The following is a 21,486-nucleotide window of genomic DNA, read 5'->3' as shown; positions in this document are numbered from 1 at the left end:
GAAGTGACGAAACATTATAGGCGGAAGTTAACATTTAGCGCCAAATGTTGATTGTTGAAGAAAGATTCAACATGGAGGTTCGCAGAGTGAAGACGAAAGTATCTGCTGGCTTCAAGATGAGGGGACTTATGCTTCGACCGTACGTTATAATTTGTCAATCATATTGTTCTTGACATGATATTTATTTTACAGTAAATGTAATGGCTGCATTGCTAGTTAGTAGCTAAATCTGTCTTGTTGTGTCAGTGATACCAAGAAAGAAACTAGGAGGCTAAGGTTAGCTTAGCTACAGTAAATTACATGGACAGCTAGCTAGACATTTTAGTAGCATACTATGTATATTTAAGCAATTAATCTATAGAAACGAATGCAAATGTTGTATGTTTTTAATAGGAATGATGGGATTGATGTCTGGCAGTCAGAGGTATACTACAAAGCAGCAACAATGAGTTAGCCAGCTAACTTTGATAAACAACCAGAAATAACAATTGATTTGAAAGCTAGCTAAACATAGATATGTTTTTGGTTGTTAAGTCAATTAGACCATGCCCATTTCAAGCATGTCTTACTAAAAAGTTATTTCAGAATATTCAGACAAGTTAGCTGGCTAACTCCTTGATCCAGCTTTGTAGTATACCTCTCAGATGTGTACGTAATGTTGTTGTTGTCCTCCAGGGAAGCCAGCAGGTACCTGGTGGAGGTGTTGGAGTCTGTCAATGAGCTTGAACTGGATGATGTCATCGAGAGGGTCATGGATGCTGTGGAGAAGCAGCCACGTACGTCTTCTTCGATCATAACAAGCTACTAAAATCATGTACAAAAGTTAATACAGTCAGTTGTGTTGGCTATGCTTGTGAATGATGTAGCTATTCCTCTCTTCTCCTGGACAGTGTCCTCCAGTATGATTGAGTTGGCTGTGGTGGAGACTGCTGTGCAGGACTGCAGCCAGTCATGTGATGAAACCATGTAAGTTGAGAAAGATGTCAGTCTCACAATAACCAATTTCATACACATTCTCTAGATAGTAATCCTCAAATTTGACTTATTCATTTGAACTATTTTATTATTTTCAGAGATAATGTCTTCAACATAATTGGCGCTTTTGATGTGCCAAGATATATCTACAGCACAGAGAGGAAGAAGTTTGTACCGTAAGTATGAATCTATAATCCTGACTTCCTGATGTTTTACTGTTTGTTTACTTGTTTAATTACTTGTATGTGCTGTGTACTTGATTCTGCTTTTACCTGCCAAGATGCAAGGTATTAAAACTACTACTACTATAGGTTGACCCCATCTAGTCTACATGGTCCGAATGTTATATCAAAAACACTCTAGAAAAAAAATGATCTTTCTATTGAAACCACCATATGAAGACATCCATCAGTGAAACCGTTGTTTGTTCTTCACCCAGCCTCAACATGACCACCCACTCTGCCCCAAGTCTCTGTGGCTCAGCCAGGGACAAGGCAGAGCTCTTCAGGGAACGCTACATGCTCCTACAGCAGGTCAGTAGACTACACTTCTTTGCCCTCTGAATCCATCATAGTTTGATGGTCTTTGTATATTTTGGCCTTAAAGCAACTGTCCAGTGTTTCCAGACTTCTCTGACATAATATTACCTATATGTAATTACAATATGAGTGAAAAAGTTTTCCTTCTAAAAATGTGTAATTAAGTACAGTATGTTAAGAAGCATATTTTCTGTGTTGGAATGGTGTTGGCGTATAGCGTTCATTAAAAATGTTCACGAGAGCAGACCGCTGATTGGCCAGCTCATCTTCCTCAGGAGGATGACATCATCCTTTATGAGGAAATAGCAAAAAAAAATTTAAACAGTCTGTTTGAGAGACAAGTTTGAGGTGGGGATTTTTAAGTGTTTTTTTTTTCTCCAATTTATGCTTTGGCCACATGAGTGTAGGATGAGTCATCAACATTATTTGGGTATGGGTTAACAGAATATTAACTTTTAAAAGTGAGATTTTCACTGGACAGTTACTTTTAAAAACGCTTATTTCCTGAGACGCTGCTCTCTGAGGTCATTGTAAAGAGAATGTGTTCCCAATCCACTTGATAAATGAAAGTTAAATCAGTGAAAAATAAATGTGTACCCCGATCCACATTGACAGTTACCCCTGTTTCTGTAGCGTACACATCGGCATGAACTCTTCACCCCACCTGTAATAGGGGCCGCTGCAGAAGAAGGCAGAAACAAATTTCAGGTAATAACTCTGCCATAACCAAAAACACACTTAAATGTGTTTAATGGATTTGATATAAGCTAAGAGGACGTTCTCATGTTGAACATTGATTGTCCTGATCTTGCTCTGTTCTTGTTTTCAGCTTCAGACTGTTGAAGCACTTTTAGGTAGTACGGCTAAGCTAGGAGAGGTCATTGTTTTGGGGATGGTCACACAGCTTAAAGAGGTGAGCAGCTAAAATTCATGTTAAGGACTTTTTAATTGGAAAATATAGTAATATCTATAGATATACAGTGCCAGTCAAAAGTTTGGACACACCTACTCATTCCAGGGTTTTTCTTTATTTTTACTATCTTATACATTTTAGAATAATAGTGAAGACATCCAAACTATGAAATAGCACATATGGAATCATGCAGTAACCAAAAAAGTGTTAAACAAATCAAAATATATTTGAAATTCTTCTAAGTAGCCACCCTTTGCCTTGATGACAGTTTTGCACACTCTCAACCAGCTTCACCTGGAATGCTTTTTTCCCCCAGGGGAAATTCTATCTGGAAGACCCCAGTGGTACAGTACAGCTGAACCTCTCAAAGGCAATATCCTTTCACTGTGGTGTGGGGATGGAGAGCGAATGATACAAATGTTCTCTTACATAATTCAAGGGGCCAATTAAAGTCTTGAATATAGTCAATGTTTATTGTATTTCAGATCATGCATGTTTTCTTTAACCTTGCCCTCACCAGTTCCACAGTGGACTTTACACAGAGTCCTGCTTTGTTTTGGCAGAAGGTAAAATAATTATCTTTTTCATCCACATTAATGGACATCGAATATTACCTGTTATGCAATGACTTAGTAGTCCGGTCCTCTTTCCACCCCATAGGCTGGTATGAGGACTCAGTCTTCCATGTCAATGCATTTGGATTCCCACCAACTGAGCCATCATCCACCACAAGGTCAGTAGATTACAATGTCGCTGGCCTGTCAGTGTTGTCTTGATTTAGAAATGGACATTACCTACATAATGCCTTCTCTGAAAATCAGTAGGCCTACTGAGAAGGGCGAAAGTTCTTTTAAATTCCAATGTATTGTTTTTAACTCTACAGTTGGCATTTAAAAATATATTTTCCTTTCCCCTGTGTGTGTGTGTATGTATGTATGTATATATACATACACATATAAATAAATAAATAAATAAATAGCGGATGAGAATGGACTCTGGTTTTTAGGGCCTACTACGGCAACGTGAACTTCTTCGGTGGGCCGTCCACCACATCGGTGAAGGCCTCGGCCAAGCTAAAGCAACTGGAGGAAGAGAACGAGGACGCCATGTTTGTGGTGGTTTCCGACGTGTGGCTGGACAGCGTGGAGGTGCTGGAGAAGATCCACCTTATGTTCTCAGGTTAGTTCCACCCATAACTTCACTGACAGAAGAGGAACTCGTATGGGGATATTTACCAGGTTACTGTAAAGCACTTTGTGACAACTGTTTATGTAAAAAGGGCTTTATAGATACAATTGGGTTGATTGATTGATTCAAGCATTTGGGTGGCTACTTAGAAGAATTTCAAATATATTTTGATTTGTTTAACACTTTTTTGGTTACTGCATGATTCCATATGTGTTATTTCATAGTTTGGATGTCTTCACTATTATTATGTATTAATGTTGACATTGATGGTTATTGTCATGTGTTTCATGTCCATCTCTGACAGATTTTGAAGTCTCCATCAGTATCTATCTCTACTGCTTAATAGTATGGTCTGAAACAACCTTTTCATGTGTCCATTGTAGGATACGCAGCCATGCCTCCTACCTGCTTCATCTTCTGCGGCAACTTCTCCTCGGCCCCCTATGGAAAAACACAGATCAAATCACTCAAAGGTAAAAAAGCTTTGAGTCAATTTTTTATTTTATTTTTTATAAATGCCCTGCTTGTGAAGATATACTGACCTGGCAAATAGGTTATGACAGAAGCATTAGTACACACATTTGAAGTATTTTATTTTTTCCCCCCAGAGTCATTGAAAGTTCTTGCCGATGCAATCTGTGAATATCCCAGCATCCACAACAGGTAACGTGTGAGGGAGGAAAACCACTTGGTTGACCTGAAAGTCTGATATTCCAGGAAACTATTTCAACAGTACTACATCGTTGTATCCAGGGTGACAAACTGTTTGGGAAATATTCACCATGCTGCATTATGGGTCTTCTACAGGAAATTGTTGTGTTTACTTGTCTAACTGAATGCATCCTTTCAAAACTGCAGTAGTCGCTTCGTGTTCGTCCCCGGTCCTGAAGACCCTGGTCCGAGTACAATTCTACCCAGGTGAGAGTTGAAAAACAAGAGACCTGTGTTGTGTTGCTCATGATTTGACTATAGTCCTCTGATGTACTTCTTATAAATGCTTATGTCCTCAGGCCCCCATTGGCAGACCACATCACTGAGGAGTTCAGACAGAGGGTGCCATTCTCTGTGTTCACTACCAACCCATGCAGGTGATTGAAAGATATGGGACTCCCAATCACGGCCGGATGTGAATCAGCCTGGAAATATGGCAGTTGTTGATTTATTCTATTTTCAGGAATTTGTCTCTTGAGCTTTATTAAAGGGATATCTCTGGAGCTTTATTAAAGGGATATCTCTGGGGCTTTATTAAAGGGATATCTCTGGAGCTTTATTAAAGGGATATCTCTGGAGCTTTATTAAAGGGATGTCTCTGGAGCTTTATTAAAGGGATGTCTCTGGAGCTTTATTAAAGGGATATCTCGAGCTTTATTAAAGGGATATCTCTGGAGCTTTATTAAAGGGATACAGTTGAAGTTGGAAGTTTACATACACTTAGGTTGGAGTCATTAACTCGTTTTTCAACCACTCCACAAATTTCTTGTTAACGAACTATAGTTTTGGCAAGTCGGTTAGGACATCTACTTTGTGCATAACACAAGTAATTTTCCAACAATTATTTACAGACAGATTATTTCACTTATAATTCACTGTATCACAATTACAGTGGGTCAGAAGTTAACATACACTAAGTTGATTGTGCCTTTAAATGGCTTGGGAAAATTATGTTATGGCTTTAGAAGCTTCTGATAAGCTAATTGACATAATTTGAGTCAATTGGAGGTGTACTTGTGGATGTATTTCAAGGCCTACCTTCAAACTCAGTGCCTCTTTGCTTGACATCGTGGGAAAATCAAAAGAAATCAGCCAAGACCTCAGGAAAAAAATTGGAGAACTACACAAGTATGGTTCATCCTTGGGAGCAATTTCCAAACGCCTGAAGGTACCACGTTTTCTGCCAAAACAATAGTACGCAAGTATAAACACCATGGGACCACGCAGCCCTCATACCGCTCAGGAAGGAGACGCGTTCTGTCTCCTAGAGATGAACGTACTTTGGTGTGAAAAGTGCAAATCAATCCCAGAACAACAGCAAAGGACCTTGTGAAGATGCTGGAGGAAACAGGTACAAAAGTATCTATATCCACAGTAAAACGAGTCCTATATCGACATAACCTGAAAGGCTGCTCAGCAAGGAAGAAGCCACTGCTCCAAAACCGCCATAAAAAAGCCAAACTACGGTTTGCAACTGCACATGGGGACAAAGATTGTACTTTTTGGAGAAATGTCCTCTGGTCTGATGAAACAAAAATGGAACTGTTTGGCCATAATGACCATCGTTATGTTTGGAGGAAAAAGGGAAATGGCTTGCAAGCCGAAGAACACCATCCCAACCATGAAGCACGGGGTTGGCTGCATCATGTTGTGGGGGTGCTTTGGTGCAGGAGGGACTGGTGCACTTCACAAAATAGATGGCATCATGAGGTAGGACAATTTAGTGGATATATTGAAGCAACATCTCAAGACATCAGTCAGGAAGTTAAAGCTTGGTCGCAAATTAGTCTTCCAAATGGACAATGACCCCAAGCATACTTCCGAAGTTGTGACAAAATGGCTTAAGGACAACAGTCATGATATTGGAGTGGCCATCACAAAGCCCTGACCTCAATCCTATAGAAAATGTGTGGGCAGAACTGAAAAAGCGTTTGCGAGCAAGGAGGCCTACAAACCTGACTCAGTTACACCAGCAGCTCTGTCAGGAGGAATGGGCCAAAATTCACCCAAGTTATTGTGGGAAGCTTGTGGAAGACTAGACAAAACCTTTGACCCAAGTTAAACAATTTAAAGGCAATGCTACCAAATACTACTACTTGAGTGTATGTAAACTTCTGACCCACTGGAAATGTGATGAAAGAAATCAAATCTGAAATAATTCATTCTCTCTACTATTATTCTTACATTTCACATTCTTAAAATAAAGTGGTGATCCTAACTGACCTAAAACAGGGAATTTTTACAAGGATTAAATGTCAGGAATTGTGAAACTGAGGTTAAACATATTTGGCTATGTAAACTTTCGACTTCAACTGTATTTCTTGAGCTTTATTAAAGGGATATACAGTGCATTCGGAAAGTATTCATACCCCTTGACTTTATCCACATTTTGTTACGTTACAGCCTTATTCTAAAATGGATGCAATTGTTTTTCCCCATTTTATCAATATACAAAAAATGCCCCATAATGACAAAGTAAAAACTGTGGTTTAGAATATTTAGCAAATTTATATATAAAAAAAAATGAAATCACATTTACATAAGTATTCAGACCCTTTACTCAGTGCTTTGTTGAAGCACCTTTGGCAACAATTACAGACTTGCATGTTCATGGGTATGACGCTAAAAGCTTGGCACACCTGTATTTGGGGAGTTTCTCCCATTCTTCTGTACAGATCCTCCCAAGCTCTGTTAGGTTGGAACGTGAGCATCGCTGTATAGCTATTTTCAGGTCTCTCCCTAGATGTTCGATTGGGTTCAAGTCCAGGCTCTGGCTGGGCCACTCAAGGACATTCAGAGACTTGTCCCGAAGCCACTCCTGCATTGTCTTGGCTGCGTGCTTAGGGTTGTTGTGCTGTTGGAAGGTGAACCTTTGCCCCAGTCTGAGGTCCTGAGTGCTCTGGAGCAGGTTTTCATCAAAGATCTCTCTACACTTTTCTCTGTTCATCTTTCACTCGATCCTGACTAGTCTCGCAGTCCCTGCCACTGAAAACATCCCCACAGCATGATGTTGCCACCACCATGCTTCACCGTAGGGATGGTACCAGGTTTCCTCCAGACCTGACACTTGGGATTCAGGCCAAAGAGTTCAATCTTGGTTTCATCTGGCCAGAGAATCTTGTTTCTCATGGTCTGAGAGTCCTTTAGTTGCCTTTTGGCGAACTCTAAGTGGGCGGTCATGTGCCTTTTTACTGAGGAGTGGCTTCCGTCTGGCCACTCTAGCATAAAGGTCTTATTGGTGGAGTGCTGCAGGGATTGTTGTCCTTCTGGAAGGTTCTCCCATCTCCACATGTTTAAGATTAGAGAGACATAAAATGGTATCCAGTTCATCTGACTCTGGGGAAGTGGATAAAAGTTCGGGATTTTGGCAACGAAGCCCATCTGTTGAAGTTCCTATGAAAAAATGTGCACTTAATGGCAAATATTTTTAACGTTGTTGTGTGATACATTTGGCTACATTTGCTCATTATAACAAACAGTGGAGGCTGCTGAGGGGAGGACGGCTCATAATAATGGCTGGAACGGAGCAAATGGAATGGCATCAAACACATTAAAAACATGTGTTTGATGTACTTAATACCATTCCACCTATTCCGCTCCAACCACAAGCCCGTCCTCCACCATTAAGGTGCCACCAACTTTCTGTGATAATTGACCATTCTTTGACAGTTACTTTTCACAGGTTTTGTGATTGCATGTAGTCTTTGTTTTGCCTGCATTTTGTAAATGTCATCTTTTAACATCTCACAACCTGTGAATCAAATGTTCCTATGTCAGAATCCAGTACTGCAGCCAGGAGATTGTTGTCATCAGAGAAGACCTGGTGAACAAGATGTGCAGAAATTGTGTCCGACTGCCTAGCAGCAACCTCGACATTCCAAACCATGTGAGTCTTAGCTCCTCAGTTATGACATACCCAGCCTCTACTAGTACAATTACCTATAGTACCAATCACAAGTTTGGGCACAACTACTTATTCCAGGGTTTTTCTTTATTTTTACTATTTTCTACATTGTAGAATAATGGTGAAGACATCAAAACTATGAAATAACACATATGGAATCATGTAGTAAGCAAAAAAGTGTTTAACAAATTATATTTGAGATTCTTCAAAGTAGCCACCTTTTGCTTTGATGACAGCTTTGCACACTTGGCATTCTCTCAGCCAGCTTCATGAGGATTTCTTTCCTTCTTAATGCATTTGAGCCAATCAGTTGTGTTGTGACAAGGTAGGGGTGGTATACAGAAGATGGCCCTATTTGGTGAAAGACCAAGAACAACTCAAATAAGCAAAGAGAAATGACAGCCCATCATTACTTTAAAGCATGAAGGTCAGTCAATCTGGAAAATGTCAAGAACTTTTAAAGTTTTTTTCAAGTGCAGTCGCAAAAACCATCAAGCGCTATGATGAAACTGGCTCTCATGAGGACCGCCTCTGGAAAGGAAGACCCAGAGTTACGTCTGCTGCAGAGGATAAGTTCATTAGAGTTACCAGCCTCAGAAATTGCAGCCCAAATAAATGCTTCACAGAGTTCAAGTAACGCACACATCTCAACATCAACTGTTGAGGAGACTGTGTGAATCAGGGCTTCATGGTCGAATTGCTGCAAATAATCCACTACTAAAGGACTCGAATAAGAGGAAGAGACTTGTTTGGGCCAAGAAACACAAGCAATGGACATTAGACCGGTGGAAATCTGTCCTTTTTGTCTGAGTCCAAATTTTAGATTTTTGTCTCCAACCGCCGTGTCTTTGTAAGACGTAGAGTAGGTAATCGGATTATCTCCGCATGTGTGGTTCTTACTGTGAAGCATGGAGGAGGAAATGTGATTGTGTGGGGGTGCTTTGCTGGTGACACTGTCATTGATTTATTTAGAATTCAAGGCACACTTAACCAGCATGGCTACCACAGCATTCTGCAGCGATATACGCCATCCCATCTGGTATCTGCTTAGTGGGACTATCATTTGTTTTTCAACAGGACAATGACCCATCACACCTCCAGGCTGTGTAAGGGCTATTTGACCAATAAGGAGAGTGATGGAGTGCTGCATCAGATGACCTGGCCTTCACAATCACCCGACCTCAACCCAATTGAGATGGTTTGGGATGAGTTGGACCGCAGAGTGAAGGAAAAGCAGCCAACAGGTGCTCAGCATATGTGGGAACGCCTTCAAATTTTGGAAAAGCATTCCAGGTGAAGCTGGTTGAGAGAATGCCAGAGTGTGCAAATTTGTCATCAATGGAAAGGGTGGCTACTTTGAAGACTCTAAAATATAAAATGTATTTTGCTTTAACACTTTTTTAGTTACACATGATTCCATATGTGTTATTTAATAGTTTTGATGTCTTTACTATTATTCTACAATGTAGAAAATAGTACAAATAAAGCAAAAATCTTGAATGAGTAGATGTGTCCAAACTTTTGACTGGTACTGTTAATTGTAAACCTAGCTAGTTAATTTGGCCCGTATTCACAAAGTGGATCAGCCCCCACCCCCCACCTAGATCAGAAATCCTACTCTGAGGCGCTTTGTGTGAATATTTGTCCTGTAGTTGAATTTATTCTTCATGAATAATAACGACATGAAAATGTCTAACACTCACCAATAAACTCTTTCTCCAGTTTGTGAAGACCATCTTGTCTCAGGGCCACCTGACTCCACTTCCGCTGTATGTCAGCCCAGTGTTCTGGGCCTATGACTATGCTTTACGGGTTTACCCCGTGCCTGATGTCATCATCTTTGCGGACAAATATGACCCTTTCAACATCTCCAACACAGACTGCCTCTGCATCAACCCGGTACGTTATGCTTATTCCTAGATTTCCACCATTTTGTTTTGTTATGAGACTCGGTATGAGATGTTGGACTTGGGTTTCGAGCTATATTATGATGAGATCTTATATTCTTAATTTAAGATTTATTTTTTATGTGTTGTCATTCTGTTCTTGCAGGGCTCCTTCCCAAAAAGTGGCTTCACTTTTAAGGTATATTACCCATCCAACAGGACCGTTGAGGACAGGTGAGAAATGTTTTTTACTCTTTGTTTATGCATGCTCGACACATATCTCACTTGGTGTTAATCATTGCTTTACTGGCAATATGGTAACTATAGTATATTGAGTCAACTTGGTTTCCATGTCGGTCTTCATTTCTCTTTGCTGATCTAAATATTATTTATTTTTCCTCACAGCAAACTTCAAAGCCTCTAAAGACCATAAGGATTATTTTGGACAGGGGGATTGGCTGTTATGGTTGTGTAAAATGTTTTTGTAAAATATGTCTAAAAATACTTTTGCTAAATCTCTTTTTATTTTATTTGTATGTACCTTTTGTATCATGGAGAATAAAGGTTCACTGTCATTAAATTGTCATCTTTGTGCTTTTTTTTACTTGACTGGTTAATGTTGGACAATAAAGCAAATAAGAATTGTGTTACTCTTCTGTACTTGCATAAATCAAACGATTATATTTGACCTCACCAAGATGGCGGAAATAAGAAGTTATTGGGTTAATTCCGGTTAGGCGTCTTGTAATTGACGACTTCAACCAGATGTCGCATAATAATCACTGAACAAAAACATAACGTTTCACACTGAAGGCCAAAGCAGACGTGGACCATTTAAAGCAGACTACGTAAGTGTCTTTTTTTTGTTGTTGTTGCAAGGTTGCATTAGTTCCCTTTTTTCAAAGTTTAGGTGGCGTTTTAAAACGCAGTTAAATTGATAGGGCGAACGTTAGCTAGCTTGCAGACACGGCTAAGTTTGCTAACGTTGGCTAGGTAGCTTTCGGTGTCACGTTGAGTCGGTGTAGGCTTAAAATGCTTGCTGAAAACTAGTCTTTTTGTACGAGCTACGCATTTATATTGTCTTCATGATGGCACACAAGCCAACATCATGACTTGTGTTTCCATGTAAACCAACCAACAGTCAGTGCACCAGCCATGGTGGTACGAAAACAGTTGCCAGCTGTTGATATTAACTTACTTAGCTGGCAAAAACAATTCTAGTCCTACCCAGTAACAGCTAACGCGCTATCTTTGGCATTTTTACTATCTGAATTATTTGTAAATCTCTTTAGAATTCATACTGTAAAACGTATTATCTTTTTAGTCATACTAAGCCCTGTTCATAACACAGCCCATTGGTAGCTGAGCTACCTGCTTAGCTATATCCTATAGCTGCATGTTGGGGTGAGACTTCTTAACTATAGTGAATGTCTGTATTGTTACAATACCTCTCATACTCCTCTACTCTGAATCCCTGTGTATGCAAAACTATGTAGCTCTCATCTCCCATCCAGGTGATCATGGCTGAAATAGAGGAGGACATTCCTGACCGCTTGCCTGTTGAGGAGGGGGATGAAGAGGAGGGAGAATTTGACTGGGTGGTGGACGAGGCTGATGAACTCGATGAGGATGATGAGGATGTAGTTGTTCTGGACACAGAAGCAGAGCCCTTTGAGTTGGAGCAGCCAGCTGAGCGCAGTGGCCACATAGCAGCGGTGGATGGACACTACATGTATGTTTGGGGAGGATATAAGGTAAACAAGTATGACAGGCATTCTGAATAGACTGTTGTTTATATGATAGTGTATCTAAATAATTTAATTTGGAACTATACCATTTTAATCAATGATTGAAACAATGATCAATGAGTCTTCAATCAATTATAGTTTTTATTGGAAGATTTGCCGTCGGCTTTTGACCTATGATACCATTTGCCACAGTCCACTTTGCCAGAGATAACACAGCCGAACTCCAGCCAACATGTTTCCAGATTATTTAATTCCATTGACTTCCCTCTTGTTTGTCTTGTCATTAGAATTCCCAGACCACTGGCTTCTTTGACTTATACTTGCCAAGGAATGAAATCTGGATCTACAACATGGAGACAGAACGATGGTAATAATGATTTTAAACATCCTTTTGTTAGTGTCTAGCGTGTCTCAAATTATATGGCTCCCTATATAGTGCCCTACTTTTGACCAGAGCCCTTATATCTACCGTCTGTATTTGCAGGAAGAAGCAGATGACTGTGGGTAACCTGCATACCTCTATGTCTGGCAGCTGTGGAGTGTGTGTGGATGGCGTCCTCTATCTGTTTGGAGGCCACCATGCCAGGGGAAACACTGACCGGGTGAGAATAGACCGTGTGTGCATGTGCGTGGACTCTGTTATGTCTTGTAGAATCTTGGCACCTAAGGCTGTGTCCAGTTTCCTTTCCAGAAACTGTGTTTACAAAAATATTTTATGTGCTGCATGCTAAGAACTATGTTTTTGAGGATTTTTTGGTTAAAATCCCCACTTTCAGCATCGGATGTTAATTCACCACAGCAGGATTTATTTATTTATCTCCATCTCACCTCAGAAGCCTGTTTTCCAACAAACCATTTAAATGTTAATGTCCGTTACGAAACTTATGTTGTAACTTTTTTGATACCATCTCAACGTTGGCCCTGTTCTGCTCTGTGGCCTTCAGGTCTTCCGGCTCCCTCTCCGAACACCGGCCCTCTGCTGGGAGGAGATGAAGGATCTCAAGGGCCTGGCACCGTCCTGCAAGGACAAACTAGGCTGCTGGGTCCACAAGAACAGGTGAGGTGGCCCATTGGCAGGCAGTGAGGTAGATTATAGAACAGGTGAGGTGGCCCATTGGCAGGCAGTGAGGTAGATTATAGAACAGGTGAGGTGGCCCATTGGCAGGCAGTGAGGTAGATTATAGAACAGGTGAGGTGGCCCATTGGCAGGCAGTGAGGTAGATTTTAGGTCTAACTCATTGCTCCGTTACATATTGTTGTTGCGACATTACATATTGCCTCTAAAGAAAGAGATGTTTATTTTGATGAATGTTTCTCAATGAACTGCTCTGTGTGTCGACAGGCTAGTATTCTTCGGGGGCTACGGCTATATGGCACAAGGAGCTCACCGAGGGACATTTGAATACGATGAAACTTCATTCATGGTATGATCAATTAATTCTACAACTCTGCAGCTGCTTTTTAACGGCAGTATGAAAACGGTCTGTTTAGTCTATTAGTCTGCAGCAAAGGGAGTCGTCAATAAGGGTAAATCCTTGGTTGTGTTCATTAGGCACCAAACGGAAGAAAATGGACTGAAACAGGGAGGGACAACCTGGACTTGTCCAATAAGAGTTGCCAATTTTGGTGTTTTGTAGAAAAAGGTTTTCTGTTGCACGGCCTAATGAACACAACCCCTTCACTGTGTGTTGTAACAGGGAGATAATCCGGGGCGGGGCTGGAACAACCACATTCACATCTTAGACCTGGAGACGTCCACTTGGAGCCAGCCAGTCACCAAGGTAACGCCATTCCCATAAATCCGGTCATGACTTTGTGTTGGAAGCCATTTTGTACAGCTGTCTCAGTGGGAGCCCCATTCTCACCCCTCCTTTCCCTCCCTCTCTCCTGGCGAAAGGGCAACGCCCCCTCTCCCCGGGCAGCGCATGCCTGTGCCAAGGTGGGCAACCGAGGCTACGTGTTTGGGGGGCGTTACAGGGTAAGTAGGAATGTTCTTTGAAAATAGAGCTTACACAAGTTTCTGCTGAGTTTACAGTCACGCTGTCTAATGTAAAACAATATCACTGGCCTGTAGACAGAGATTTAGGTCTTCACGATGTTAATTTATATGATTTACATATTGTTATGCCTTGTTACATCATAGATTATAAAGGATATTGTGTTCTAAATGTTTGATGCTCTTCCTCCATATGAGTAAGGCTTGACTCTTTCGCAACAGGATTACCGCCTGAACGACATGTACTACATCGACATGGACTCCTGGGAGTGGCATGAAATGTACGCTATGCCAACTTATCCAAAATGTCTTCATGCATGTTATAGCGTTAAACACATTCATTTTTTATGGGAGGATGTTGTGCTCTTACCCATGGATGTCCCTGTGTGTTCACCATGATGGTACTAACAACTCTTAACCCCCTCCACCTCCCCACGCTCCCCTCCATCTCTCCTGGTCACATCTCCCCTCCATCTCTCCCGGTCACATCTCCCCTCCACCTCCCCCGGTCCCATTTCCCCACGCTCCCCTCCATCTCCCCCGGTCCCATCTCCCCTCCATCTCTCCTGGTCACATCTCCCCTCCACCTCCCCCGGTCCCATTTCCCCACGCTCCCCTCCATCTCCCCCGGTCCCATCTCCCCTCCATCTCTCCTGGTCACATCTCCCCTCCACCTCCTCCGGTCCCATTTCCCCACGCTCCCCTCCATCTCTCCTGGTCACATCTCCATCTCTCCCGGTCACATCTCCCCTCCACCTCCCCCGGTCCCATTTCCCCACGCTCCCCTCCATCTCCCCCGGTCACATCTCCCCTCCACCGGTCCCATTTCCCCACGCTCCCCTCCATCTCCCCCGGTCACATCTCCACCTCTCCTGGTCACATCTCCATGTCCACCTCTCCTGGTCACATCTCCATGTCCACCTCTCCCGGTCCCATCTCCATCTCCACCTCTCCCGGTCCCATCTCCACCTCTCCCGGTCCCATCTCCACCTCTCCCGGTCCCATCTCCACCTCTCCCGGTCCCATCTCCACCTCTCCCGGTCCCATCTCCACCTCTCCCGGTCCCATCTCCACCTCTCCCGGTCCCATCTCCACCTCTCCCGGTCCCATCTCCACCTCTCCCGGTCCCATCTCCACCTCCACCTCTCCCGGTCCCATCCCCCTCTCCACCTCTCCCGGTCCCATCTCTCCCGGTCCCATCTCCCGGTCCCATCTCTCCCGGTCCCATCTCCCGGTCCCATCTCCCCCTCCACCTCTCCCGGTCCCATCTCCCCCTCCACCTCTCCCGGTCCCATCTCCCCCTCCACCTCTCCCGGTCCCATCTCCACCTCTCCCGGTCCCATCTCCCCCTCTCCCGGTCCCATCTCCACCTCTCCCGGTCCCATCTCCCCCTCCACCTCTCCCGGTCCCATCTCCCCCTCCACCTCTCCCGGTCCCATCTCCACCTCTCCCGGTCCCATCTCCACCTCTCCCGGTCCCATCTCCCCCTCTCCTTGGCCTTCTGCAGGAGTGTTCCTCAGCAGGGTCCTGTGGGACGCTCATGGCACTCCTTAACCCCTGTGTCACCTGACCACATATTCCTGTTCGGAGGCTTCACAACTTCCCGAGAGACGCTCAGTGAGTGAAGAATATTTCATTTTCCTTAAGAGTCCATGGCTCGACCACAATTAATTCCTCTATCTATTTGTCATGTATACAGGTGATGCTTGGCTGTACTGTGTCAGCAAGAACGAGTGGCAGCAGTTCAAGCACAATCACACAGAGAGCCCCAGGTAATATCTCCATAGAGATAAACCAATTAATCTTCATGACAATATCACCAAATAAGTGGTTAGGAAAAGAAGCTGCTTGTCTCACTGTGTACATTGTTTGTGTTATGAGTCAGTGGTGATTTTTCTCTGATTTTGTGTGTGTGTCAGGCTCTGGCACACGGCCTGTTCCGGTCCTGGTGGGGAGGTGCTTGTGTTCGGTGGCTGTGCCAACAACCTGCTGTCCCATCAGCGAGCTGTGAGTACAGTTAGAACACACCACTCAGTCATAAACTACTAGACCTTTCTTGGTGTCACTTGAAATTAGATCAACAAACGGATTGATAACCAGTTTTACTACCAAGTATAGTTTGAATGCATGGATATGTTCTTCGATTTTCCTTTTCAACAGGCTCACAGCAAAGAGTTGCTGGTCTTCACAGTTCAACCCAAGTCACTTGTCCGGTGAGTAGAAACAGAACTCAGACAATATGGCCCATACACCGAAATACTGTTTTTCCGTTGCATGCCCTAATGAACACAACCCAAAGTCCAGGTCCCTGTTTCAGTCAGTTTTCTTCTGCCTAATGAACACGTCAACTCTTATACAGTACATCTTGTGGTCAACCTAAAACTTGCCTTACCATGCGAAGTGGTAAGTTAAATATTGCCTGATTTGTTCTAGGTTCTGTATGGAAGCAGCGCTGCAGCACAGAGAGTTGCTGTCTGGGTCCTGGGACTGTCTGCCTAAACATCTGCTACACACTCTCAGACAGCGGATGGGAGGCATCAACGCCCTGGGCTCATAAGAGCCATACACCACCACGTTCTTTGGGGTGGTAGCGTTGAGTGTGTTTGAGATGGTTGACTGCCATGGCCTTGCTGCTAGCTGAACGAAGAGGACAGCTCACCTGATCTTGTCACCAAGTGTCATGAGGAGTGGGTCGGGAAAAACAAAGTAAATTAATGTAAATCATTTAGAGAAAAAGAGGGTTTTATAGGGACTAGTGTTGGCAAATCCCTTAGGCCAGTCAATCAGCAAACATGGCAACGTTCATTATCCTAATTCTGAGTGCTTACTTTTATGATGTATATATTGTATTGCATATATATGTGTGGATTTGTTGTGACCGTGTTTAAAAAAAAAAAAAAAAAAAGTATATTTTTTTAAGTAAAAGTACCATGTATTCAATCCTGCTGGAGAGGTGGCATACCTTAGATCATGTTAGTCAGAAGAGGCTCGTGTAGCAATTTGTCTGTTTTAATCAGGTAATACCAGTTACATTGGAGCTACATTGCACTGAATTTAATTATCAAGAAGTTACTTGTTTGGTATTATTCTTGTCTGATCTGCACAGCTTTCCCTTGACATTTTTATTATAAAATACATTTAAAATGTTTAATTTTGAATCAAGAAAATAAACCAGACAAATATGCCAGATCTGAATCTGATCTTTTACATACACACTATCTTGAATGATGAATGTAAAAAATCTGTGAAACAACTGAGGGGAAATGAAGGCTTTTCCTGTCATCCATATATTAATTTGCATATTATCGGTCAATTGAAGGCATCAATTAAGTCAGCATTGTCCTATTAAGGGATGGGTTGACTCAATGTCTCTGGTTTTCCTTCATATCATGATACTGTCCAGATGGGAATAAATCCCATGACCAAAAAAAATGTAATAAAATGTATGCACTCTACTGTAAGTCGCTCTGGATAAGAGCGTCTGCTAAATGACTAAAATGTAAATTCATTCTATAGAGCCATTTATTATTTGGCTGCCAGCAGATTAGGTGCTGATACTTTAACATTGCTGTGGATGTTTCTAGATAAATCCATATCCTGAAACGAGCGATAAAAGGATGTGAAAACCAGAGCTCCCTTTTCACACTCATGTATGGTTAGTGTTAAGTGACTAAGCAGTCATTCATATGGCCAAGGTGCTTGCTTAAATATTCCAGACTGCCAGAATAAGACTGAGGTGAATTTGTATGATTTACTATATATATATATATATATATATATATATACAGTTGAAATCAGAAGTTTACATACACCTTAGCCAAATGCATTTAAACTCAGTTTTTCACAATTCCTGACATTTAATCCTAGTAAAAATTCCCTGTTTTAGGTCAGTTAGGATCACCACTTTATTTTAAGAATGTGAACTGTCAGAATAATAGAAGAGAGATTTATTTCAGATTTTATTTCTTTCATCACATTCCCAGTGGGTCAGAAGTTCACATACACTCAATTAGTATTTGGTAGCATTGACTTTAAATTGTTTAACTTGGGTCAAATGTTTCAGGTAGCCTTCCACAGGCTTACCACAATAAGTTGGGTGAATTTTGGCCCATTCCTCCTGACAGAGCTGGTGTAACTGAGTCAGGTTTGTAGGACTCCTTGCTCGCACACGCTTTTTCAGTTCTGTCCACAAATTTGCTATTGGATTGAGCTCAGGACTTTGTGATGTCCACTCCAATACCTTGACTTTGTTGTCCTTAAGCCATTTTGCCACATCTTTGGAAGTATGCTTCAGGTCATTGTCCATTTGGAAGACCCAACCAAGCTTTAACTTCCTGACTTAACTTCCTGACTGGTGTCTTGAGACAAGGTCCTTAACGATATCATAACCGCCATCGATAAGAGACATTACTGTGCAGCAGTATTCATCGACCTGGCCAAGGCTTTCGACTCTGTCAATCACCACCTTCTTATTGGCAGACTCAACAGCCTTGGTTTCTCAAATGACTGCCTCGCCTGGTTCACCAACTACTTCTCTGATAGAGTTCAGTGTGTCAAATCGGAGGGCCTGTTGTCCGGACCTCTGGCAGTCTCTATGGGGGTGCCACAGGGTTCAATTCTTGGGCCGACTCTTCTCTGTATATATCAATGATGTCGCTCTTGCTGCTGATGATTCTCTGATCCACCTCTATGCAAACGACACCATTCTGTATACTTCTGGCCCTTCTTTGGACACTGTGTTAACTAACCTCCAGACGAGCTTCAATGCCATACAACTCTCCTTCCGTGGCCTCCAACTGCTCTTAAACGCAAATAAAACTAAATGCATGCTCTTCAATCGATCACTGCCCGCACCTGCCCGCCCATCCAGCATCACTACTCTGGACGGCTCTGACTTAGAATACGTGGATAACTACAAATACCTGGGTGTCTGGCTAGACTGTAAACTCTCCTTCCAGACTCATATTAAGCATCTCCAATCCAAGATCAAATCTAGAATCGGCTTCCTATTTCGCAACAAAGCATCCTTCACTCATGCTGCCAAACATACCCTCATGAAACTGACCATCCATTCGATTATCGACTTCGGCGATGTCATCTATAAAATAGCCTCCAACACTCTACTCAACAAACTGGATGCAGTCTATCACAGTGCCATCCATTTTGTCACCAAAGCCAAATACACTACCCACCAATGCGACCTATATGCTCTCGTTGGCTGGCCCTCACTTCATACTCGTCGCCAAACCCACTGGCTACAGGATATCTACAAGTCTCTGCTAGGTAAAGCCCCGTCTTATCTCAGCTTGCTGGTCACCATAGCAGCACCCACTCGTAGCACGCGCTCCAGCAGGTATATCTCACTGGTCACCCCCAAAGCCAATTCCTCCTTTGGTTGACTTTCCTTCCAGTTCTCTGCTGCCAATGACTGGAATGAACTGCAAAAATCTCTGAAGCTGGAGATTCCCATCTCCCTCACTAGCGTTAAGCACCAGCTGTCAGAGCAGCTCACAGATCACTGCACCTGTACATAGCCCATCTGTATACAGCCAATCTATCTACCTCATCCCCATACTGTATTTATTTATTTATTCTGCTCCTTTTGCACCCCAGTATCTCTACTTGCACATTCCATCTTTTGCACATCTACCCTTCCAGTGTTTAATTGCCATACTGTAATTACTTTGCCACCATGGCCTATTTATTGCCTTAATTCCCTTATTTTACCATATTTGCACTCACTGTATATAGACTTTTTTTTCTTCTGTATTATTGACTGTATGTTTTGTTCATTCTATGTGTAACTCTGTGTTGTATGTGTCTAACTGTTATGCTTTATCTTGGCCAGGTCGCAGTTGCAAATGAGAACTTGTTCTCAACTAGCCTACCTGGTTAAATAAAGGTGACATTTTTATTTTTATTTTTTTAAATGTTGCTTCAATATATAGAAACAGGACATGTTTGTCCTCTACAAATAGAAGACACATTGTGCAAGCTACTTTTATGTCTGTTCTAGATTATGGGGATATTATCTACATGCACGCTACGGCATCAACACTTAAACCGCTGGATGCTACTTCTCATTTGGCACTTAGGTTTATTACGAGTGCTAGCTACAGAACTCATCACTGTGTTTTATATCAACATGTGGGTTGGACTTCGCTGTCCATAAGACGAGAACAACATGCTCTCGTGTTTGTCTATAAAGCACTTCTGAATAAACGACCTTCTTGTCATCACCCATCATTAGAATTATAATTCCTAAAACCAGGTCTGAAGCATGAATTACACTTGAGGCCCATGCGATTTCCACAGAGTTGGGAATGGCTGTCTTTTCCTGTTACACTCCTTGCCTATGGAATAGCCTGCAGACTAAACTTAAACTTGAGACTCTTGTCCCCCTTGCCCATTTTAAACATTTATTGGAGGATTTTTATATTGCTTGTAACTGCTTCGGGTAATGCAAGTTCTTGTGCTGTTAGGGGAATAACCTATGTGTAAATGTAATCTGCTACTGTATTTTTTAGTGTTATCTGTGATCGTTTTGTTTCTTAATCATTGTACCTAAACTGTATGTGTAAACATGTATACGCAGGGCCCAGCTGTAAAAGAGACCTTGGTCTCAGTCTGTGTTCCTTGTTGAAATAAGGACATAATAATATCCACATAATTTTCCTTCCTCATGATGCCATCTATTTTGTGAAGTGCACCAGTCCCCCCCTGCAGCAAAGTACCCCCACAACATGATACTGCAACCCCCGTGCTTCACGGTTGGGATGGTGATCTTTGGCTTGCAAGCCTCCCCCTTTTTCCTCCAAACATAACTATGGTCATTATGGCCAAACAGCTTCATCAGACCAGAGGACATTTCTCCAAAAAGTACGATCTTCGTCCCAATGTGCAGTTGCAAACCGTAGTCTGGCTTTTTATGGCGGTTTTGGAGCAGTGGCTTCTTCCTTGCTGAGCAACCTTTCAGCTTATGTCGATATAGGACTCGTTTTACTGTGGATATAGATACTTTTGTACCCGTTTCCTCCAGCATCTTCACAAAGTCCTTTGATGTTGTTCTGAGATTGATTTGCACTTTTCGCACCAAAGTACGTTCATCTCTATGAGACAGAATGTGTTTCCTTCCTGAGCGGAATGACGATTGCGTGGTCCCATGGTGTTTATACTTGCGTACTATTATTTGTACAGATGAACGTGGTACCTTCAGGTGTTTGGAAATTGCTCCCAACGATGAACCAGGTTTGTGGTCTTGGCTGATTTCTTTTGATTTTCCCATGATGTTAAGCAAAGAGGCACTGAGTTTGAAGGTAGGCCTTGAAATACATCCACAGGTACACCTCCAATTGACTCAAATGATGTCAATTAGCCTATCAGAAGCTTCTAAAGCCATGACATAATTTTCTGGAATTTTCCAAGCTGTTTTAAGGCACAGTCAACTTAGCGTATGTAAACTTCTGACCCACTGGAATTGTGATGCAGTGAATCACAAGTGTACAATTTTTTTTTTTAAACATCTGTCTGTAAACTATTGTTGGAAAAATTACTTGTGTCATGCACACAGTAGATGTCCTAACCGACTTGCCAAAACTATAGTTTGCTAACAAGAAATGTGTGGAG

General features: G+C 42.3%; 2 protein-coding genes across 2 annotated transcripts; both read left to right on the top strand.

The window, feature by feature from the left end:
• The first annotated feature begins 21 nt into the window (after positions 1-21).
• pole2 (polymerase (DNA directed), epsilon 2) lies at positions 22-10,696 on the top strand. The gene is made up of 19 exons (XM_029730771.1): positions 22-139; positions 676-776; positions 891-966; positions 1,074-1,151; positions 1,415-1,508; positions 2,148-2,222; positions 2,344-2,427; positions 2,744-2,800; positions 2,945-2,993; positions 3,088-3,160; positions 3,434-3,606; positions 3,999-4,088; positions 4,224-4,278; positions 4,474-4,533; positions 4,626-4,703; positions 8,104-8,212; positions 9,953-10,129; positions 10,283-10,350; positions 10,522-10,696. The coding sequence occupies exons 1-19, from the start codon at positions 45-47 to the stop codon at positions 10,538-10,540; spliced, it is 1,611 nt and encodes a 536-aa protein (XP_029586631.1). The 5' UTR covers positions 22-44; the 3' UTR covers positions 10,541-10,696.
• Positions 10,697-10,838: 142 nt separating this feature from the next.
• klhdc2 (kelch domain containing 2) lies at positions 10,839-17,049 on the top strand. Its single transcript, XM_029730775.1, has 14 exons — positions 10,839-10,964; positions 11,631-11,870; positions 12,152-12,231; positions 12,349-12,466; positions 12,809-12,921; positions 13,207-13,288; positions 13,562-13,645; positions 13,762-13,842; positions 14,083-14,141; positions 15,368-15,477; positions 15,560-15,632; positions 15,780-15,867; positions 16,021-16,073; positions 16,294-17,049. Exons 2-14 carry the CDS (start codon positions 11,637-11,639, stop codon positions 16,415-16,417), a joined length of 1,299 nt encoding a protein of 432 aa, XP_029586635.1. The 5' UTR covers positions 10,839-10,964; positions 11,631-11,636; the 3' UTR covers positions 16,418-17,049.
• Positions 17,050-21,486: the final 4,437 nt, after the last annotated feature.

Source organism: Salmo trutta, chromosome 33 (genome assembly GCF_901001165.1).
Source record: "Salmo trutta chromosome 33, fSalTru1.1, whole genome shotgun sequence".
Taxonomy (NCBI): Eukaryota; Metazoa; Chordata; class Actinopteri; order Salmoniformes; family Salmonidae; genus Salmo; species Salmo trutta.
The sequence above is the reverse complement of the archived record's forward strand: the minus strand, read 5'-3'. Positions and strand labels throughout refer to the sequence as shown.

What these genes read in the sequence shown, in the direction of transcription:
- pole2 (XM_029730771.1), top strand. Translation starts at nt 45, where the DNA reads ATGTTGATTGTTGAAGAAAGATTCAACATGGAGGTTCGCAGAGTGAAG. An exon ending in CAGTCATGTGATGAAACCAT is followed by an intron (nt 967 to 1,073) that starts GTAAGTTGAGAA and finishes TATTATTTTCAG; the next exon opens with AGATAATGTCTTCAACATAA. An exon ending in CTGCTTTGTTTTGGCAGAAG is followed by an intron (nt 2,994 to 3,087) that starts GTAAAATAATTA and finishes TCCACCCCATAG; the next exon opens with GCTGGTATGAGGACTCAGTC.
- klhdc2 (XM_029730775.1), top strand. Translation starts at nt 11,637, where the DNA reads ATGGCTGAAATAGAGGAGGACATTCCTGACCGCTTGCCTGTTGAGGAG. An exon ending in TGTTTGGGGGGCGTTACAGG is followed by an intron (nt 13,843 to 14,082) that starts GTAAGTAGGAAT and finishes CTTTCGCAACAG; the next exon opens with GATTACCGCCTGAACGACAT. An exon ending in AACTTCCCGAGAGACGCTCA is followed by an intron (nt 15,478 to 15,559) that starts GTGAGTGAAGAA and finishes TCATGTATACAG; the next exon opens with GTGATGCTTGGCTGTACTGT.